The sequence below is a fragment of the Neolamprologus multifasciatus genome, chromosome 11 (assembly GCF_963576455.1).
Source record: "Neolamprologus multifasciatus chromosome 11, fNeoMul1.2, whole genome shotgun sequence".
Classification (NCBI taxonomy): domain Eukaryota; kingdom Metazoa; phylum Chordata; class Actinopteri; order Cichliformes; family Cichlidae; genus Neolamprologus; species Neolamprologus multifasciatus.
The window spans coordinates 6,410,657-6,431,218 of NC_140449.1; the positions used below are offsets into that span (position 1 = coordinate 6,410,657).

Genomic DNA, 20,562 nt, shown 5'->3' on the forward strand with positions numbered 1-20,562 from the left:
TTTCGGAGCATTACGGTTACTGTTGCAAGGAGCCTCACGGAGTAATACGTGCTGTGCTTCAACACAATATTACCGTGTTGTGTGTGTGTATAACGACTTCAAAATGGCGCCTGCGAAGAGACACGCTTACGAAGCGGATTTTAAACTCCGAGCAATCAGTTATGCAGTAGAAAATGGAAATGGAGCAGCTGTGAGACAATTTGGCATTAATGAGTCCATGGTGCGCAAGTGGAAGAAGCAAGAAGATGACCTAAAACAAGTAAAGAAGACCAAAAGGAGTTTCTGAGGGAACAAGGACAAAATTGAACAGTGGGTTATTGAACAGAGAACAGCAGGTAGAAGTGTCTCTACTGTCTCTATTCGACTCAAGGCAACAGCGGTAGCACGTGACATGCAGATTAACGACTTTGAGGGGGACCTTTTTGGTGCTTCAGTTTTATGAAAAGGCATAATCTCTCAATCCGCACAAGAACTACTGTCTCACAGCAACTGCCAAACGATTACAAAGAAAAGTTGGCCATTGAACTGTACTGTCAAGAAAACCGGGACCAGTATGGTATCTATATGCACCACGGGGAACGAGAAGTCATCCTTCACTGTAGTTCTGGGCTGCCAAGCTAATGGCCAGAAACTACCACCCACGGTAATTTTCAAGAGGAAGACTTTGCCAAAAGAAAAGTTTCCAGCCGGCGTCATCGTCAAGGCTAACTCAAAGGGTTGGATGGACAAGGAGAAGATGAGCGAGTGGCTGAGGGAAGTTTATGTCAAGAGACCGGATGGCTTTTTCCATAAATCTCCGTCTCTTTTGATCTATGACTCCATGCGCGCCAATCTCACAGAGGCTGTCAAAACCCAAGTAAAGCATATTAATTCGGAGCAGGCCGTCATTCCTGGTGGATTAACCAAAGAACTATTGGTGTCAACAGCTCGTTCAAAGTTAAATTACGAGCTGCGTGGGAGCATTGAATGACAGAAGGCGAACACACATTCACCAAGACAGGGAGGCAACACTGAGCGAGTTACGCCACTATCTGCCAATGGATCGTGGATGCTTGGGCTAAGGTATCAGTCTCAAGTGTCGTCCGAGCTTTCATGAAGGCTGGAATAATCACTGAACAGCTAAGTAACAGCAACGAGACTGATTCAGATAATGATGCGGAATGATCTGGGCATGCTTGATGCTGAAATTGCCCAGCTGTTTAACTCGGACACTGAAGGTGAAGAGGTTGATGGATTTGTGGAAGTTGAATGAACTGAAAATGTAAGTGTATTGTTCAATATTTGATGTTTTACAGCTCAACAACGTTAATAGTTACTGTGAATGAGTTGTTTAAAGTTTAACTCATCTGATTGTTTTATTTTGCCGAATGCACTTTAAACGCGTTTTAATCCAGCGTGAGAAGGATCCGGGCATGCTTGATGCCGAAATTGCGCAGCTCTTTACCGTAACCGTGAAGAATTTGATGGAATTGTGGAAGTGGAATGTACTGGAAAGAGTTACTGTGAATGAGCTTAATAAAGGTCGAGTTATCTGTTTTGTTTGTCTTAATGCACCTTATAATACGGTGCACCTTATGTATGAAAACAGACCCAGTCTTCAACAGTGCGGCTTATAAACCGGTGCGCGTTATAGTGCGGAAAATACAGTAAACTGACACACAGAGAAACGCTTTAACTGCTGACCACAGTTCGGGGCCAAAAAGCTGACATAGGTGTTTGATTTTGTGAGTGTCTTACCCAAGGTCTTGAGATGAGACTGCTGGGCAAGTCTAGCTACATCATCAGTCCTCTCATCACACACATGCACACACAGCTATCTGCTCAGCAGCGATAAGCCCAGTCATTCACTCCTTGGCTGATTTAGATGCGGTGGTAGCTTTGTGACAGACACCAAGGTCAGGATAAAGCACCTGCTTTATCCTGACCTTGGTCGTTTTCCTTTTCATGGGTGAATGAAAGTTATTAGCCTTTGTCATCCAGTGCACTTCACACTGTACCCTCATTTCTTTCTGCTTTCATTTCTGCTCACAATACAGTGCACCTACATGTAGCAGTAGTAGTATGGGAGTTTGTTGTTTGCAACATATTTTAGAGTCACTGCATATGTAACTGTTTTAACAGTCTTTCATTGGTCTTACAATGGTAGAAAGCAGGGTTGCAGCCAGCTGATGTTTAAGCTGCTACAGTAGAACTGTGTTGCTATAATGCTAATTCCATGTGTGTGACAGAATAGCAAATCTTGATATTCTGTGCAGGTAGGAAACGTGGTGAAGTTGATCTGTGCCCCAGTGTGAAAAGAATGTTATGTGTACATATGTGACAGCAAATATGATTTAACTTTGTAAATATATTGAAACCATATTTAAAAGCACTGAATGGTTTAGCCCACCTTTTATTAATAGACAGAAATGTTTGGATATTGGCTAAGGAGGTAAAATGGTTATAATTCCTAACATTTGTCTGGTTCTGTAATAACTTTCTAAACTCTTTAAGATTTTCATGCTCTTTCAGGTGTAAACAGGAACAGTAGGCTAATTTACAGTTATCCCTTTTGTCTTTAAATAAATTCTGGTGGGAGGTCATCTTTTACCTCATTGGCTACTGGGCTTTTTATACATTCGTTGAAACACCGGGGGGTTTTTCTTAATCTCCAGCATGAAGTGAAGCAATATACTTAGCATAACATATATATATGTTTGTCATACCAAGTTGAGAGAAATGAAACAAATCTTCATCCAGTCCCATTTCTTTCTAACTGATGTGTCACTACTAGAGATGGACCGATCCGATATTACGTATCGGTATCGGTCCGATACTGACCTAAATTACTGGATCGGATATCGGAGAGAAATAAAAAATGTAATCCGATCCATTAAATATCAAAAAAGCACCTCACAAAACTTGCGACACGGCGTAACTCGGCTCATAACGTAGCACGTCGGAGCAGTGTGGTCACGTGATAGAGCGGCTGTGTGTATTTGTAGCCTGCTAGCAAACATTTCATCTCTGAGGAAGTTATCTCAGAGAGAAGTAAAGCAAGTGTGTAAGTTCATCTCTGAATGTTTGTAAAGCATTCCCGCGTTAAGCTTAACAACCGATATATAGAGCAACTGCCTCTCTCTCTCTCTCTCCTGCTGCTACTTCAATCGTGAAACTGCTTAATGATCAGCTGATCGGCTTTTCTGTTGTGAGTCCGTCTCTCTTCTTTGTTTTTGGCCCACTTTGCACCAGAAAGAGGAAACCAGCGGCTGAACAACAGCAGCACGTTTAAGCTTGATCAGCTGTTGTTAGAATTTATTTAATATTACTTTCTACACCAGGATCCTTTTCTAAGCAGCTGACAGCTGGTAACTGTGCAGGGGCGGATCTAGCAAAGTTTAGCCAGGGGGGCCGATAGGGCATGAACAGGGAAAAGGGGGCACAAAGACATACTTTTCTTTCTTATTCTCATTTAAAATGTCTAGCTTTTAATAAATAATTATCTGACCCCTACACCCAAAGTTTTAATCTGATGTAAAATGTATAGAAGTCCATTACTGTATATAGTAACTGTTAAGTCTAATATACCCTAGTAAGCTATAGTACTTTTTCCTTTGGGAAAATACCATCTATGCAGTCTGCAATTCTGTTGAAGAAAGATGTTGAATCTATTTAATTATTCTTGAAAAATAATTTATTTCTGTGAATTTTTTTTTCACCCTGCATCAAATTAAAGTTGATTACATTGATTAAGCATCATGAGGAAGAGGGTGGGGGGTGGTTCCCTATTTTCTTTTGCTGGGAGTTTGCAACCCTATTAGTTAGGTTGCTTAATATTTCTGCTAAGTACTCTTTAAAATACCAGAATAGGGAGGATGGAGTAGGTTTAACTTTATTAGATTGATCAGCGTTGCTGATCTATGAAATATTTTGGGTGCAGTGTGTTTTTTTTACATACAGGTATAACAGAATAGCTTTAGTGTTGTTGTTGTTTTTTAACTTGAGTATGAACTTATACAAAAGCAAGATATTAAAAAACAGTTTTATTGATTAAAAAACACACTATATCGGATTCATATCGGTATCGGCAGATATCCACATTTATGATATCGGTATCGGTATCGGACATAAAAAAGTGGTATCGTGCCATCTCTAGTCACTACAGGCCTACACTTCCTCTTAAAAAAAAAATACACAGCCAGTCCTGCCTGCCACTTCAAGATTTCCTGTTTTCTGTCCCAACTCACAGCTAGAAGAGTCAGACTTGTGGAACAGGGAGAAGATAAAAAGGATGAAATTGTGGAGAGAATGAACTGCTTATGTTTGAGAGGAGCAAGATGTTGGTGCTGGTAGTGCCAGTGGTTTGGTTGCAGCTGTGCAGCTGTTGTGCGTAGTACTGAGTGCTGCTTTTGATGTTGGGGTGTAGTGATGGTGGTAGAGATTTGTGTACTATAGTTTCAGCTCTTATGAAGTATGCACATGGATACAATGGGTGAGAAAACATACTTAGCAGCTCTTTACTGTTTAAATTCCTACTACACAACTACTGTGTGTGGGTAGTTTTAGGGGTATGTGTATATCCCCTGGCAATACTCTGCATGTGTTTCCATTCCTCTGCATAGTTCATTGCCAAGGTGTAACCAAAGACACAGATAAACAAATACACATTCAGGGATCGACACACAGCAAGCAAATTGTAGCTCCGTAGCAACACTCTCTGAAAATAACAGACATCCTTTATTTATCTTTGTCATCAACACTCCCAGAAACACATGGCATAACACACGCAGAATCAGTATGGATAACTGGTGTTCTGCTGTTTTGAACTGCGATACAAAACTATCGGGTAAAAAATTGCACCTATGCAATTTATAATGGTTGCCCTTTTCTTGCTTGTCTTACAGTTTTGATGACGTTTGGCGCTACTACTCAAAACATATGATATGCATTTTCTCTCCTTGAACATTTTTCCAGCTGGATAAATGTCTTAAAATAGACACTTTTTTCTAGCAATTTAAGATGTTAATTATAAATCAGGACATTTATTTCTCCACAAGCTGTACGAATGCACAGTTTAATGGAAAGCCTCTTTTGAACAGTTGAACAGAGGGCTTATATTGTTGGCTATTGAAAAAGGAAACTGCTTGCATAATTACAGTTGATTACAGCTGTGTGTAGCATTACAAATGAGGAAACATGCTTTCACTTACATCTGTTATTCAACAACTAGAAACCATACTGCTTCTTTTTTTAAATTCTTTTGTACATTTACCGAGGCAACGTCAAGCAAGTGCACGTTGTATCAAAACCCAATCCCAACTTCCAAAAAGCTCATTTTGGTTGCAACTTCTTTTGCCTTAGCATCTCTTTACATAATGTCTCTCAGTCACCCTCTCTTTTGGCTGTGTTTCACTCACACCTTATAAACACGCCAAATTCTTAAGGCCTATTATACTTGCCATTCTCGCCCTCGTAAACTGCACTATGTGCCAAAAGTGATGTCACAGCCACTGGCCAAGCCACACTCTGGTTGCTGCAGCTAATTTGGAAACATGACTTTGTAATTGTGTCCGTTTCTTTCCCCTCATTTCAATGCTACATCACTGGAAAAACTCAATTATTCATAGATACAAAGTTTTAAATAAGTGGACTTTCTGAAGAAAACTGAAAAATACTTGAGATGTCTGTGCTGCTTTTATTCCTGATGTGGAGGTTTTGTCTGAGTGGTAACACTCGCTGTTTTGGATAATACTGCTTTCAGATACCCATGCCTTTGTATAAATGGTTATGGTGATCACTGTTGTCACTGTGAGTGACATGACTACTGTAGTGACCATAATGGGTCCTTTAAGTCGACAAAACATCTATTAGATTAGGTCAGAAGCCATCTAAATGACTAAAAGCATAAACGCACTCAGAGGTCACATGAGTCACTTTTTACAATGAGAGAACCATCTTTGTGTTGGCTAAGGTGACCCTCTGTATTTCAACAATTATGAGAGTAACATATTGCTTAGACTATGCTATGAAAAACTACACTTTAGCAGCTGTTATACTGATTAAGCAAAATGTCAACAGGTAGCAGCTGTACAGGAATACTACAGCTCAAAAGAGCAGATTTTAGAGGAAGTTAAATGATATTAAAAATATTTTAAATTCTTAGAATTTGGACTTACATCCAGCAAGACTGTTTATCCTTTGACTGCTTATCTTTTCTAAACTATAGTATACTGTGTTGTTTTTGCTTTCTCTAGGTTCTGTTGCATCGGTTTCACACCAGTTGGCCCCCACACCTCCGCCAAAATCCGGCTATTAGATGTGACCACGAGGTTGATCAGGAGAAGCCATCATGTCTTAAACACAGAAGGGCCCTCTGGAGCCCTATCGCCCCACCGTGGCCCGCCATCCCCCTCCCCCTCTCCCTCCCCGGTCCACCACTTTACCCCCTCTCCAAGCCCCATCCAAATCCCAGACCTTTCTGCCCATGTGAGAGACAGGCTACCCAACCCTGGCTCCCCACTGGCGCATCCCTCCCCTCCCACCGGAGAGATGAGCTTGCAAAAGCACCTGCAGCTGGGGCACGGAAGTGGTGGGGTAATGGGTTCTGATCGGGACCTGCAGTCCACTGCTTCCTCCATCTCTCTGCCCTCCGTGAAGAAGGCCCCCAAAAAGAGGCGTCTCTCCCTAGCCTCGCTTTTTAGGCGGCGAGGACGAGAGTCTAAATCAGGGCGCCAAAGGTCCCGAGACCTGCAGCATTCTGGACCCGGGGGGCTAGGAGGGGTGGATGGCATCGCCAGTATTGAGAGTATCCACTCTGAGATGTGTAATGATAAGAACTCTGCCTTCTTTGCTGTGGCTGGGACCGGAGCTGCCTCGTCTGCTGCTGCTGCTGCTGCTGCCTCCACCTCATCTGCCTCGGGGCCTTGTTCCTCTACCTCCTCATCCTCCAAGGTAGGGGGTGGGGTTGGGGCAGAGCTACTGGAGTGCCCGCTGTGCCTTCTGCGTCACTCCAGGGAGAGCTTCCCTGACATCATGACCTGTCACCACCGCTCCTGCATTGATTGCCTGCGCCAGTACCTACGCATTGAAATCTCAGAGTCCCGTGTCAACATTAGCTGCCCTGAGTGTTCAGAGCGCTTCAACCCACACGACATCCGTATGATCCTGGGAGACCGCGCACTGATGGAGAAATATGAGGAATTCATGCTGAGGAGGTGGCTGGTGGCTGATCCAGACTGCCGCTGGTGTCCTGCACCAGACTGTGGGTAAGTAGTTAATTAAAATACTTGGGATTTAGTGGACCATGGAAATTCAAAGTTTGTTACCACCCTCAGTGAAGGCAAACAAATGTCCAGTGTGTGTGTGTGCGTGTGTGTGCGTACGTGCGTGCGTGTGTGTGTGTGTGCTTGTGTGTTCCCAAGTCGGCTGCTGAGTGTGAGACTTGTTTCTAATTGCAAATTACTTAAATTTATCAACAAGCTAGTTGTGCAGTTTCAGCTGAGTCTCAGTTCGCTGCTTGCTCCTGGGGGGTACCTAAATGGTAAATAGTTCTACTTTTTAAAAAAATAAAAAAGTTATCCAAGTCCAAAAATTAAGAACTTAATAATGATCAAATAAATAAATATTGGAATAGTTGGAATATTGACGTTTTTTTCATAATGTCTAAAGCTGCATTCACACTGCAAGTCATTTACTCGGCAAACATGACTGTGACCTTTTGTTTTAACCTTTTGGTGTATTTGCTAACAGGTCAGCTGTCAATCTGCTGTTTGTCATTCTTATTGTATGTCACCTAAGTTGCTCACCTTGAGATTGAGAAAGCTTATCTTGGGTCCCGCCTTATGCATAGTTGCTTGAAGTCACAGAATGTCGTTCACTTTCTGGGGTCTCTGGTCATCAAGTCACTTCCTGTGTGGATACTGCTTAAAGTACACGTGAAACACCACATATACTAAGGGTAAAATACACTGTCATAGATTTAACACTGTCTGTGAAGCTGGATTTATGAAAAAAAGCATTTAAAGTTTTTAGACCACGTCTAGCGCCATTGTGTCAGTACAGAACTGGTAACTCGGTTGAAAACAAGGAAGCTAAAACTAAAAAGCAGTACAAGGGGGTCACTTTTGTCGTGTTAAAAAACAAGTGATATACTGTCCATTTTCACGCTGTGTTGCTTAAGCAGTAAGTAGTTAATCGTTATTCGGCTAGCTGAAGAGAAACGGAAAAATCCACCTATTAGCTCTAATGCTAGGGTTTGTAGAGGACTCTATGAATGAGGTCAGTATTGAGGAGAGCCTGTTAGAGTCAAGTACACCAGTGGTTGACCAGACCAGCATTGAGCACTGCAGTTATCTGGCAAAGCAAGATGTCAGTACATTAAATTAGTCTTTGTTTTTCCAAGAACATTCAAACAGTTTGCAACATAACTATTACATGTGCATCACACCACAAACATAACAAAGCTTTCTTACTGAAGCACAATCAGAATCCTGATCTCCATCAGTATATTCATATGGGAATAGATTAAAAAATAAAAGAGAATAAAAAATTAAAACAAAACACTTGGGCCTCGGAGGAAGAGATGGTATACTTTTAGGAGCCCTAATTTTCTTGTTTAGAAATTCTTATCTCATATTATCTCACAGAGTGGATTGCTACTACTACTAGAAGTGAGAAAAATGTAGGTGAAGGAGAGTGTAACATAGCAAGATTTGTTTTCATTTTATAAATCCAGCTTCACAGACAGGGGTAAATCTGTGGCAGTTTCTGGGTATAAATTAGACTTAATACACTTTTAGGACTGGCTTTACAGCAGGTGAAGAGTGATTGGGTAACTCTAGATTAATATAAAAAAACACTTAAATTAAAGGTGTCCAAGAAAATTGAAAAATTTGGCCGATTTTGTATATTATTGTGTCAGCTTAATCTTAATCGGTCCTTTTCAAGTGTACAGGAGCATTGAAATTTTTGATTATTCGAATACATATATCTGGCAATGAAGGAATTAAATAAAAATAACTTCGAGGAAATAAGTATTGTTGCATAAATGGAGAGATTTTTTATAAAACTGTAATAATAATACTGTGGTCCTCTCTGGCAGGAAATCATTTTCATCAAGAGGATATTCTGTTCATTAAGAGGTCATGGTGGAAACTGATCATTGACTTGACTCATTTTGTATTTAATACTCCATTTATTTTGATTTGCTATGGTTAGTCATTATTAACCCCCCGTCTTTCTGTCTGAACGTATTTACTTCAGCTCTATCTCTGTGACTCGCTCCTTGTCCCTTCTCCAGTAATCCAGTGGTGCTGGACTGTTTTTCCTGTTTAATCCTCTCTTCCTGAGTGACGGCTCATTGGGCTGCTTCCACCCAGCCCCCTCCCCCCCAACTGTCACTGCGTTGTCACTTTGTAGAGGCCCTGCAGGGTCAGTGACTCTCACTCACTGACAGATCAAATCAACAGCTCATTAATATGGTTCTGAGTGGACATCTATCTACAATTTCTTAACTGCAGACAGTTCAGAAATCCATATTTGACATTTATGGAAAAATGGCTGAAATGTTAATTTCCTCGCAACGCCAAATATGTGACGTGGAATTTTGAAATACAGTTCATTTTTCCCATCTTTTTTGTATATTAAGAAGCAACGCAACAGAAGTTGTTTTAACTACTCACCTATTTAGGAAAATCATTTTCCATAAGCAGGTTTCTCTGTATCATGGTGAAAGACTCTTGCTCTCTCTCAGCCATTTCCTTTTCTTCCAGGAATTGTTTGCGGTCTGGAAAAAAAAAAAAGAATTCATCCCTTCAGACTTTCATAAAGTACTGTTTGTACTTTGTTCTGAATCCCTAGTAACCTTCAAAGCTTGGTATGTGTGTTTTCTCCCCTTGGATGTCCTGTTTTGTAAACTTGGCCATAATACCAGTTTCAATGTAGAGAAGGTGGCATGACGTGTTTGTTTTTGTTTTTTCTTCTTCTTTTTTTTAAATTGTTTTTTCCATTCACCTCAGCTAAGGTAGCAACACAAGACGCAAGTAGACTTTAATCTTGGAGTAATTTTCCTGCTTAGAAATATGTACAGCTGGACATGTGATACCGTATAGCTTTTGCCATATAGATATCCCTTTTACATCAGTGTGTGATTTATTTGCTATTGCTGGTGTTTTACTGTCATCAGCTGTGTCTTCAGCTAATGTCTCTTTTTTGTCAGTCATTAGAACAAAGTTTATTCTTTCTTTTCCTTTCAGAACAGAAGACCAATGGGCAGGAAATTATAAATCAAATCAGAATGACATTTATCAGGAGCTGCAACCTTTATGCAGATTACAGCGTATAGTGGCCATCTGGTTGCTTGGCTATTAATTCTGTAGTGTAGTGTGTGATCACTAAAGGTGTTTTATTGTCGTTAGCCACTTATTCATTTTTTCTCCATGTTTGTAGAAAAGAAATGTTTCATTCTTGTAGGCTTAGATATTTATGGGGCTTAGATATTTTCCCCCTCATTTTGGTTCAGAGGAATCTCCAGTTTCCATCCATTTTCATTTTCCCCTTTTCCTGCTGCTTTTCTATGCTCTGGCCCTTTCCCCTCCTGCAGGTTAGAGGTTATGGACACTGCTTCTGCATTTTCAGAAGAAGTGGAGATGTAGATGCTTAACAGAAACATTGATTTTGATAATGTTTAAGTGAATGCAACTTTTCATGTTGTTCCTGTGGCTGATTTAGCAGTCTCAACAGTGGTGAGATTAGTTGCATGACAGGAAGTTTGAGGCCATTTGCTGTGCTATCTCTACAGTACTTAGGCTGAATAGTGCTAAGTGCATATCATTTTAAATGAGACATGCACGTCGCTGTGATTCTGTCTGCATTGTAAACACAGTTCTAAACGGAGTACACCGATCCCCAGTAGAGGAAGTCTCCCAGGCTCTCTGTGATTGAAACTTGATCCTTGGGTCAGTCCCAGAGGGTCTGGGAGACTGCTGCTACGCTCGGATATAACCATGTCACACACTCTTGGGTTTCCCCAAGAAATTGGCTAGCTGGTATTTTGCAGCTGTCATCTTTAAGCTTTTTACTTTCTTAGTTTTTACCATCATCTCTTTGCAAGGGCTCAAGACTGTCGTGTTAAAGCATGCATTATAACACTTCCGCTGTTACTGTGTCCGACATGCATTGTTGGAGAAAAGGTTAGTAAAGAAACCAGATAAGGCAGACAACAGCTATAAATTCTGGCCCAGATTTTATACAGTAACACTGCCTGAACTACGTAAGATACTCCATCCAGCCTAAAGGGGACCTATTAGACTTTTCTTAAATTTATCTCATAATGTTTGTTTGTTTGTTTTCCCCCCTCCCTTTCTTTACTAGCAGCTTCTTGGGTGGTCTGTACCTCACAGCATTCCAAGAAACACAAACAGCATAAGGTGTAGTTAGCGGAGGTGAGACATCGTATCCAGCTGCCTGTAGTGGGACATCTGTCAGTTCAAGTTATAGGCGTTGATTCACTTTTTGACCTAGACTTAACTTTTTATTAGATAAACTGCAGTTTTTGGCACCTAGTTTCTTTTTTAGCCCTGGAGGTAACTACTTCAGTTAGTCAATAGAAGCGTTTTTCTGTGTTATATCTGGGTGTTTAAAACTGTATGAGTAAATGAAACATCAATTTAAGAAAATTGGTTAAAATATTTTTATTACAATCTTAGTGGGTTTCCTTGGGAGTGGCAAAAACTGTTGTAAGGCAACCAAACAGTCACAGATATTCAAGAGAGTTATTGAAGATGGCTAAAGCATAATTCCTGTAAAAATGTACTTGTGAGACGATGGAAATACAGGAACATACTTTTTTTTTTAAAGCCATCATTGGACTTCCTGCTGCAGAGTTCAAGTAAAAAAATGAACACCATTCCACATGACCTTTTCTCAAATGTCAGCTTAATTTTCAGCATCTTCATTTTCATCACTTTCATTTTTGTCTAAAATTCTGGTTAGAAACATTTTGCTGCTTCTGTATGATGCAGTTGTTTTCCTTCATAGTAAAATCCTTCAAGAACCAGAAGCCTCAACATTTGGCATGTATCGACTTTACATGTGACTTAAATTCAGATTCTTTGCGGGCACCATGGTGTAGTGTTTTGCCTTATGACTTTTTTTGTGCATCCCCTGGCAGGTATGCAGTTATTGCCTTCGGGTGTGCCAGCTGTCCGAAGCTCACCTGTGGGAGGGAGGGCTGCGGCACAGAGTTCTGTTACCACTGTAAGCAGCTGTGGCATCCCAACCAGACCTGTGACGCAGCGCGCCAGCAAAGAGCCCAGAGCCTTCGCCTCAGAACGGTGCGCTCATCCTCCCTCAACTACAGTCAAGAGAGTGGAGCTGCAGGTGGGCTGACTTAACGATTTTACACAACACGCTTATTAGAAGGAAAAAAACCCAAAAGAAGACAACTCTGATCATCAGTCCTCAATGAGCATTCCCTAACCCATATTTCACTGTTGTAAATCATACTTTGTTGTTACTTCTAGCTGATGACATCAAGCCGTGTCCACGCTGTGCTGCTTACATCATCAAGATGAATGATGGCAGCTGTAACCACATGACGTGCGCTGTCTGTGGCTGCGAGTTCTGTTGGCTCTGCATGAAAGAGATCTCAGACTTGCACTACCTGAGGTAAGCATCTTAACACATACAGTATATACTAATAGACATAAAGTGCATGCTGTTGGACCAACGGTTTCACTACAAGTATTTTAAGAATTTAGCAATTAAAAAAAAAAAGAAAAGATCCTGCTGTGATGAAAACCTGTTGGTCATGTGACACCCTGTAACTACAGCACATAGCTAGTAGTTGTTCCACCGTTTATTTGCTGGTTAACTTCTTTCCAGATTGGTACCTGAGATTAGAAGGCTATCCAGCGCTTGCTCTTCCTGTGAACATTTCTCACTGTTTCTGCTTGTCTTTACCTCTCTCAGTCCATCAGGCTGTACTTTCTGGGGAAAGAAGCCGTGGAGCAGAAAGAAGAAGATTCTTTGGCAACTGGGAACACTCGTGGGTGCCCCTGTTGGCATTGCACTCATTGCAGGCATAGCTATCCCTGCCATGATTATTGGTATTCCTGTATATGTGGGAAGGAAGGTAAGGCCTTGCGCACACATACCTACACAGTAGTTTGGGGTATATTTCGGTTTTCCTGCTCATAGTTTTTACTACACGGATTTTGTTTATTATTGGGATGTGTCTCTATGTAGATTTATAGTATTATAAAGTCATAATTCATTCTTAGTGTTGCGTGTACCCTTTAATCCTTTCAGAATGTCCACATGCTTGTTGCATAACTTTATTCATGTCACTGCTGTCAGCAATCAAAGTAAACATGGCGAGTAGCCAGAAACAATCACTGCAACAATCAGTAACCAGCTAGTTCTACTGAGCGGCCAATGTACCCTCAGTCATCTCATTTTCCCAGACTCTGGAGTTGATCCGAGCCAGCAACAGTCATGTGTTACTAACCTGTGTGTCTGTGCACTTGTTTTGTGTTACTCACAAATGGTAAATGGACTGATTCTTATATAGCGCTTTTCTGCTCTCTCGGAGCACTCAAAGCGCTCTATACAACATGCCACATTCACCCAATCACACCCATTCTCACAAGCACTTTATCTATACTTAGTGCTATATTTAACTACATTCACACACATTCACACTCCGATGGATGCATCGGAGAGCAACTTGGGGTTAGTATCTTGCCCAAGGATACTTGACATGCAGACTGGAGGAGCCAAGGATCGAACCACCAACCTTCCGATCAGTAGGTGACCTGCTCTACCTCCTGAGCTACAGCCACCGCCACAAGTCGGGATCTGTTTAGAATAAGAACTTCACGTTACAATAAAATGAAACCAGTTGGTCTCCAAAATTCCCCACGAAAGGCTGCCAACAAGAATCTTGAGCCAACTGACTTTTCTTCTCTGCAAACATCCAGAGCACATTCAGAAGAGATCACAACATACACGAAACATTTGAACATGAATCACTTACACTGCACAAGCTCCAAAGTCAATATAGTTATCTTTGAACCATTCTCCCAGGTGTTTTATAGGGGCTTTTTGCCACTAGCACTACCACATTTGTATTGTTTCTGCAATGAGATGCGGGCAGTGCAAAAGAAAAGAATGCAACAAAGAAAATGTCAGCCAACCTAAAGAAACAGCATTCATCAAAGAGTCGTCTCAGTTGTGGTTTCTTAAAGAGGAAGTTGATGGTAGTAAAAATTTACACCAAAAGGCAGAGAGGCAGACAAGAGTTCTGTCTCCTGCAACAGTAGCTCAGTAAAGATGTCATATTATTGCTTTACATGACCAGTGCCTCTAAAATAATTTCTGAGGAGCAACCAAAAGGTAAAAGGCAAACAATAAGCATTTTTATTGTTATTGTAGAAATCTGCTCCACAACAACACTGTGAATCATACTTTTTCAGTGGTGCCTTTGAGGACTCAGCTCATACATTAAGTGCAAGTTCACTCTCCTCTAAATGTGTCTCTCACATTTGTGCCACTTTTCTCTCTCAGATCCATAACCGCTACGAAGGCAAAGATATTTCCAACCACAAGAGGAACCTGGTGATCGCTGGTGGGGTGACTCTGTCTGTTATCGTGTCTCCAGTAGTGGCTGCAGTCACTGTCGGTCAGTCTGTGTTCTAACCTGCACCCTCCTAACTCTCTAGTTCTCTTCTCTCTGGAGATCTTTAATGACATGCTGTGCCTGTGTTTGACTTTGTTGGAATCAGGAATTCTGTTTAATGTTCAAGTTCAGATTATACAAAAGTTTATTTTCACTTATCATTTCTCATGAGCTATTTTGTAAACATGGGAAAAATCAAAGAGGGATGGTCTGTTTTGTTTTTTATTTTTATTTTTTTAGTGCTCTGACCTTATTTGACCCTGGTGTGTCTATGTCTCTCGACTCTTTCACCTCTTAGGCATTGGAGTTCCTATCATGCTTGCATATGTCTACGGCGTGGTACCCATCTCTCTGTGCCGTAGTGGTGGGTGCGGTGTCTCCGCTGGGAACGGGAAGGGAGTTCGCATCGAGTTTGATGATGAGAATGACATGAACGTTGGGAGCGGGGCAGCTGCCGCTGGTAAGGTTCGATTTCCAGTCCCGATCTGAACTAGCCCACCACCCAAAACCAAGAGGGCGTGTTATGCCAATCGACACTATTTGTAAAAATCTTTTGCTTGCTTCACTCATGGCAAGTACTCTTTCCTTCCACAGTAATCTGTACTTCCTCTGCCTCTTCACCTTTCCAGGCCTATAGTTGCTTTGAAAAGTGTACTTGGCAGTATACTTTTATTTTAGTTTTCCTCTTTTCACGCTTCAAAGGTGTGTTTGAGGATTAAAATGCTAGTTTTAGGTAAGGGTTAGGGTTGGACAGTAACTTGTGATGGTTTAAGTTAAAGAGTTCAGTTAAAGAGAATCATACAAATGTGCCTGACTGTAGAGCTGGGCGATATATCGAGTTTTTAAAAAACATCGATATATTTTTATACGAGATATAAGATGTGACAATATCCTTTATATCGATATAGTCTATGTTACGTTATAACTATACTTGTGGAGCCGCAAGTTTGCCTCTCTTTCGTCCACTTTTGTCTTTATGTAACGTTACTCGGCCTCGCCTCTCCTTCACTGAACACAACTCCCCCCTCCTTCCCCATCACTTCACCTGCAGGAAGTGACAAGATGGACACGGCAAATCTCCGTTAACGAGTTGCTGCACATCGCCCCGTGCGTGGGGCTGGACGCCGTCAACGTGTTGACGTTGCCACGTTGACGCGCTAACCACGCTAACGAGCTAACCGAGCTAACGCGCTAACCACGCTAACGCCATGCAGCCCAGAGGCGCTGCACAGCCTAAAATCCTTTCATTTTCTCAAAAGTTGACAGCGCGCCTTATGTATGAATTCTGGTTGTGCTTGATGACCGCGAACCGATTTTATGTGGTACACAGCGCTCAGCAATCTGTCAAAAAATGTTTTAGTACGACTTTGGTAAGCTACGGAGCTGCACCGCTTGATGGATTGTCGGAGCATTACGGCTACCGAGGAGCCTCGCGGAGTGATACGCACTGTGCTTCAACGTAATATTACCGTATTGTGTGTGTATAAGGGCCATAAATGGCACCTGTTAAGAGACGTGGTTACGAAGAGGATTTCAAACTCCAGGCTGTCAGTCACACGGTAGAAGTTGGGAACAGAGCAGCTGTGAAATCTGTCTTTGTTACTATGCTCAGCGTCTGTTAGTTTACATTTTGACTGCACAATTGTGAGCTTTTTGTTATGCACAAAAACAACATTGTTTTCTTTTATTTATGGAGCATTATTATTTAATAAATGCTCATAATTTATTTTTGAGTAAATTTTATGTACATCTATGCTCTATGTTAATAAAAGTGCCTGTGTGACATCTGGGACACAGCTTTGACTAAGAACTCTCTTTTTGTTCTTACTTTATGGCTTTAAAAAAAAATCGAGATATATATCTTATATCGCCGTCCAGGTAAAAAATATCGAGATTATTATAATATATTATAATAATCTATTATAAGTGCAGTGCCAAGTATCCTCATACTTGGCACTGCACTTATAATACACAAACTAAGACTGAAGAGAGTCTTCAGTGAAAACCTGTCAACAAGATAAGCAAAGAACAAACGGATGAACAAACTGATATGTTTGATATGTTTTGTTTTTTAAATTCCACGCTGATATATTATTTTGTTTTGTTTCATGTTCTGTGTAGATACTACATCAGTCGCAGACGCCAGGAACAACCCCAGTATAGGTGAAGGCAGTGTAGGTGGGTTGACAGGCAGCCTGAGTGCAAGCGGCAGCCACATAGACCGTTTGGGGGCCATTAGGGACAACCTGAGTGAGACAGCCTCCACCATGGCCCTGGCTGGAGCCAGCATCACCGGCAGCCTGTCTGGCAGCGCCATGGTCAATTATCTGAACAGGTAAATGTGTGCTGCAATATTTAAATGTGGTTGTGACTTCAGTGTGCTCTCCTGCATTGTCATTGTCTTATTTTCGCTCTCTCTCTGTTGTCAGGCTGGAGGTGCAGGCGGATGTGCAGAAGGAGCGCTGCAGTCTTAGTGGCGAGTCCGGCACAGTGAGCCTGGGAACAGTCAGCGACAATGCTAGCACCAAAGCAATGGCTGGATCCATTCTTAATGCCTACATGCCTCTTGACAGGTGAGCATCATAGGTTTGGATAAGTTGAGAAAGCATGGTCTTCTGTTCATTAGCATGTTTAATCCAGTTCTTTGTAGCTTCATAGTGTGAAACAGATGCAGTGGATTAGTGAATAATACCTGTATTATTGTAAACCTGCGCTCACGTCAACTGAACACAAAGTATTATTCCTTATATCATCATGTTTTGAACCTAGCCTAATTTCTAACCTATTGTACTAGTTGGTAAAAAATTAGGCTAGTGCTATTCAAAGATAAAATGGTCATCTAGAATCTATAGTCACTATATGTTATGAATAACAGCCCTCTGATGCTTAATTGTGCTGAACACAAACTACATGCAACTCATGTTTCCTGTGTCCTCTCTTCTCCCAGAGATGGGAACAGTATGGAGGTGCAGGTTGACATTGAATCCAAACCTGGCAAACTACGGCATCACAGCGGCAGCAGCAGCATTGATGACGGCAGCCACGTTGGTCGCTGCGGCTGGACCTGTCCCTCTAATGGCTGCACCTCTGCAGAGAGCAAAGGAACCTCCACTAAGTGGGCCAAAGAGGCCTCCTGCTCCTCCTCCTCCAGCTCGGGGGGCAAGAAGAGCAAAGGCAAGCTGCGGAAGAAAGGGGGAGGAGGCACAAAGATCAATGAGACACGGGAGGACATGGATGCTCAGCTGCTGGAGCAGCGCAGCAACTCCTCAGAGTTCGACTCTCCTTCGCTGAGCGGCAGCCTGCCATCAGTGGCCGACTCCCACTCCAGCCACTTCTCTGAGTTCAGCTGCTCCGACCTGGAGAGCATGAAGACCTCGTGTAGCCACGGCTCCAGCGGTGGCGACTACCACACGCGCTTTGCCACAGTCAGCCCCCTGCCTGAAGTGGAGAACGACCGCCTGGAGACCTGCCCCACTTCTTCATCCTCCTCCCAGGGACAGAGTGCTGTGGCCACCCCCAACTCCCCCACCTCCACCACGTCCTCCCTGGGTCACGGCACAGAGCTCCCCCCTCTCTGCTTCATAGCAGAGGAGAATGTCAACCTGGTGTGCCCCACTGAGCCGGACTCTCAAAGCAACACCGGAGAGATGTTGAAGGAAACCAACAACAACAACACCCAGCATCATCAACCACAACAGCCAGCCCAGACGCAGCATCAGCTCAAGAACTCCTGTATACAGACTGATATTTAAAATCTCAATACCATAAGTGCTGCACACGCATCGTTTCAACATCCTTTTCCTCCACTAACATAACAATCCTAGCTTAAAGTTTAACCTGCATTTTCTGTTATTCCCTTGTAAAGGGGACATGTTACTTTTGGACTGGACATCCTCGGTTGAAAAGCAGCCACTGAGTGAAGTATTAAAAAAGGCTTCTGCAGTGCAGCCGCATGAGAAATTTTAAGGTTATGAATGCTGATGTTTCTCCCTGTGCTGACACATTTTTGTCACTCACTGGCCACCTGTAACAGAAGGCAACCCACTGACTCGGGTGTGTCACATTTATCTGTGTAGACTAAAGTAAAACCACTGTGCCAGTTTTGCTAGTATTTGATTTTGGCCCTACTGTCTGGATGCAACACAATAAGAGAAGTTAACCAAGCAGGGACAAGGCAATACAACGTATTTTATTTTCCCCAACACATATTAGTTAACAGAGGGAACCTGAGAGTTCTCATCTGTATTTATTATTAGACTGGTTGTTTTTTGTCATGGATCTGTGTTTGAAATGAAATTGTAGAAGACCGAGGCCTGGGCTCAATGTCCTGAATCATTTTAGCTCTAAAACTGACTTAAAAACAACTGAGATTGTTTTTAAATCGATGCACACACAGCTATTGTCCCATTGTGGGCGATGGTGCTTTATGGTTTTTTTAGCAGCTCGCTAAGAAACGATTTGAGACCTGTAGCCTAATTCAGTGCATGTTCTAGCACTAAGGTGACTCAGGAAGCCTGGGCCTCATCTTGCTTTGTGGAAAGTTTGTAATGATATATGTTGAGGGTGTGGGCGGGGGCTATTTTTTGATTTGACAAAAGGTCTCTGGAAGGCCGTAGATGTTGAGATAATGCTTAAAGTCATTATAATAACATTAACCAATGGGTTGGTCAATTCTGTGAAATTGTACAAAGAAACTTTTTGTCCTGTTGAAAGGTGATTTATTCAGGCTGATGGTTTCGCCTCACTGAGTAAGAGAGAGCTTTGATATCTTTCTTTGTTAACTCATGGTGCCTTCAAGAAGCTGTTTGTGTTCCGTTTATCTCCACCGTGTCTTCTAGATTCCAACCAACAACCACAACAACTCATTGCAGAATGTCTGACTGTGTAGGAGGGATGCTCCTATGGTAGATCTGGTAAATGAAGACTTTTCAATTGCCTACCAAAGACAGCACTCAGGCTCTTGTTAAATCTTAAACCTTTGACTTGTCAGCTGTAGATGCAGTATTGTGCATCCTTTTGAAACCACAGGGATGAATGATATGATCCGAAATTATACAGACACACAGACTGCTGTTTTTGTACATGCTTCACAAATGCTACGCAAATAACCAGGGCTGTACAACGGCCCGAGGCACCTGCACTGTTACCTGTATTTCTTATGACATTGATGTTTTGCAATGCACAAAGGTTAATGGGGATGCAGAGGTTGGTTAATGGTTACCTTCCTTATTGATTTGTCCTGTGAGTTCCTGTTTGTGTTGCCAATCGGTGCTGCTGAGCAGACTTGAAGTTAAGTTCTTCTTTATTTCAGTGTTTGCTTAAGCCTGTGTTTACCGCTCCGTGGTCTGCTTTACTGGGGGCCACCGAGTCAGCTCAGGTGAACCTCAACCATTGAATGGTATCCTGACCCAGGTCTGTTACAGAATTAACTCTTCGGTTCGGTGGATTCGGCTTCTGCTGCACTCCTTCCCTGCATTACAGAAAAACAGTTTTGTTCTTCCCCCTTAGTTCGGTTTCTCATTCTTCACCCAAATTCCAGTTTCTCAATCCTAAATTGAACACTAGTGCCAGATATAATTTGTAATTTGTGCAGAATTGCATAAGGTATTTGTATATTTGTTTGGTAATTTGCTTTACTATATGCGTGTAAATGCATATCAAAAAAATAAAAAAAAACTATATATGAAATGTTTACGGTTTCCCAGTTTTTAAGTTAATAAAAGTACTGTAAATACACAAAGTGGACCTATTATGATCATTTAAAACTTCATATTTTTACTATTAGACTCTGTTGAGAGAGGTTTTGCATTATTCACTGTTCAAAATAATCCTTAGCTGTTATATTGGGCCTTGGTATGGCAAACACCATCATTACAGCGTATGAAAGACACAAAAACATCATGTCA

General features: G+C 41.9%; 1 protein-coding gene across 1 annotated transcript; it reads left to right on the top strand.

Moving 5' to 3' along the window:
* Positions 1-6,233: 6,233 nt before the first annotated feature.
* On the top strand, positions 6,234-20,348 carry LOC146507690 (E3 ubiquitin-protein ligase RNF19A-like). The gene is made up of 9 exons (XM_085178395.1): positions 6,234-7,244; positions 12,149-12,357; positions 12,501-12,645; positions 12,949-13,111; positions 14,545-14,659; positions 14,955-15,116; positions 16,778-16,991; positions 17,086-17,229; positions 17,604-20,348. The coding sequence occupies exons 1-9, from the start codon at positions 6,529-6,531 to the stop codon at positions 18,406-18,408; spliced, it is 2,673 nt and encodes an 890-aa protein (XP_085034521.1). The 5' UTR covers positions 6,234-6,528; the 3' UTR covers positions 18,409-20,348.
* The last annotated feature ends 214 nt before the right edge of the window (positions 20,349-20,562 follow it).

Bases quoted from the DNA above. Each gene is read 5' to 3' on its own strand.
- LOC146507690 (XM_085178395.1), top strand. From the start codon at position 6,529: ATGAGCTTGCAAAAGCACCTGCAGCTGGGGCACGGAAGTGGTGGGGTA. The intron at 7,245-12,148 runs GTAAGTAGTTAA...ATCCCCTGGCAG, and splicing joins TGTCCTGCACCAGACTGTGG to GTATGCAGTTATTGCCTTCG. The intron at 17,230-17,603 runs GTGAGCATCATA...CTCTTCTCCCAG, and splicing joins GCCTACATGCCTCTTGACAG to AGATGGGAACAGTATGGAGG.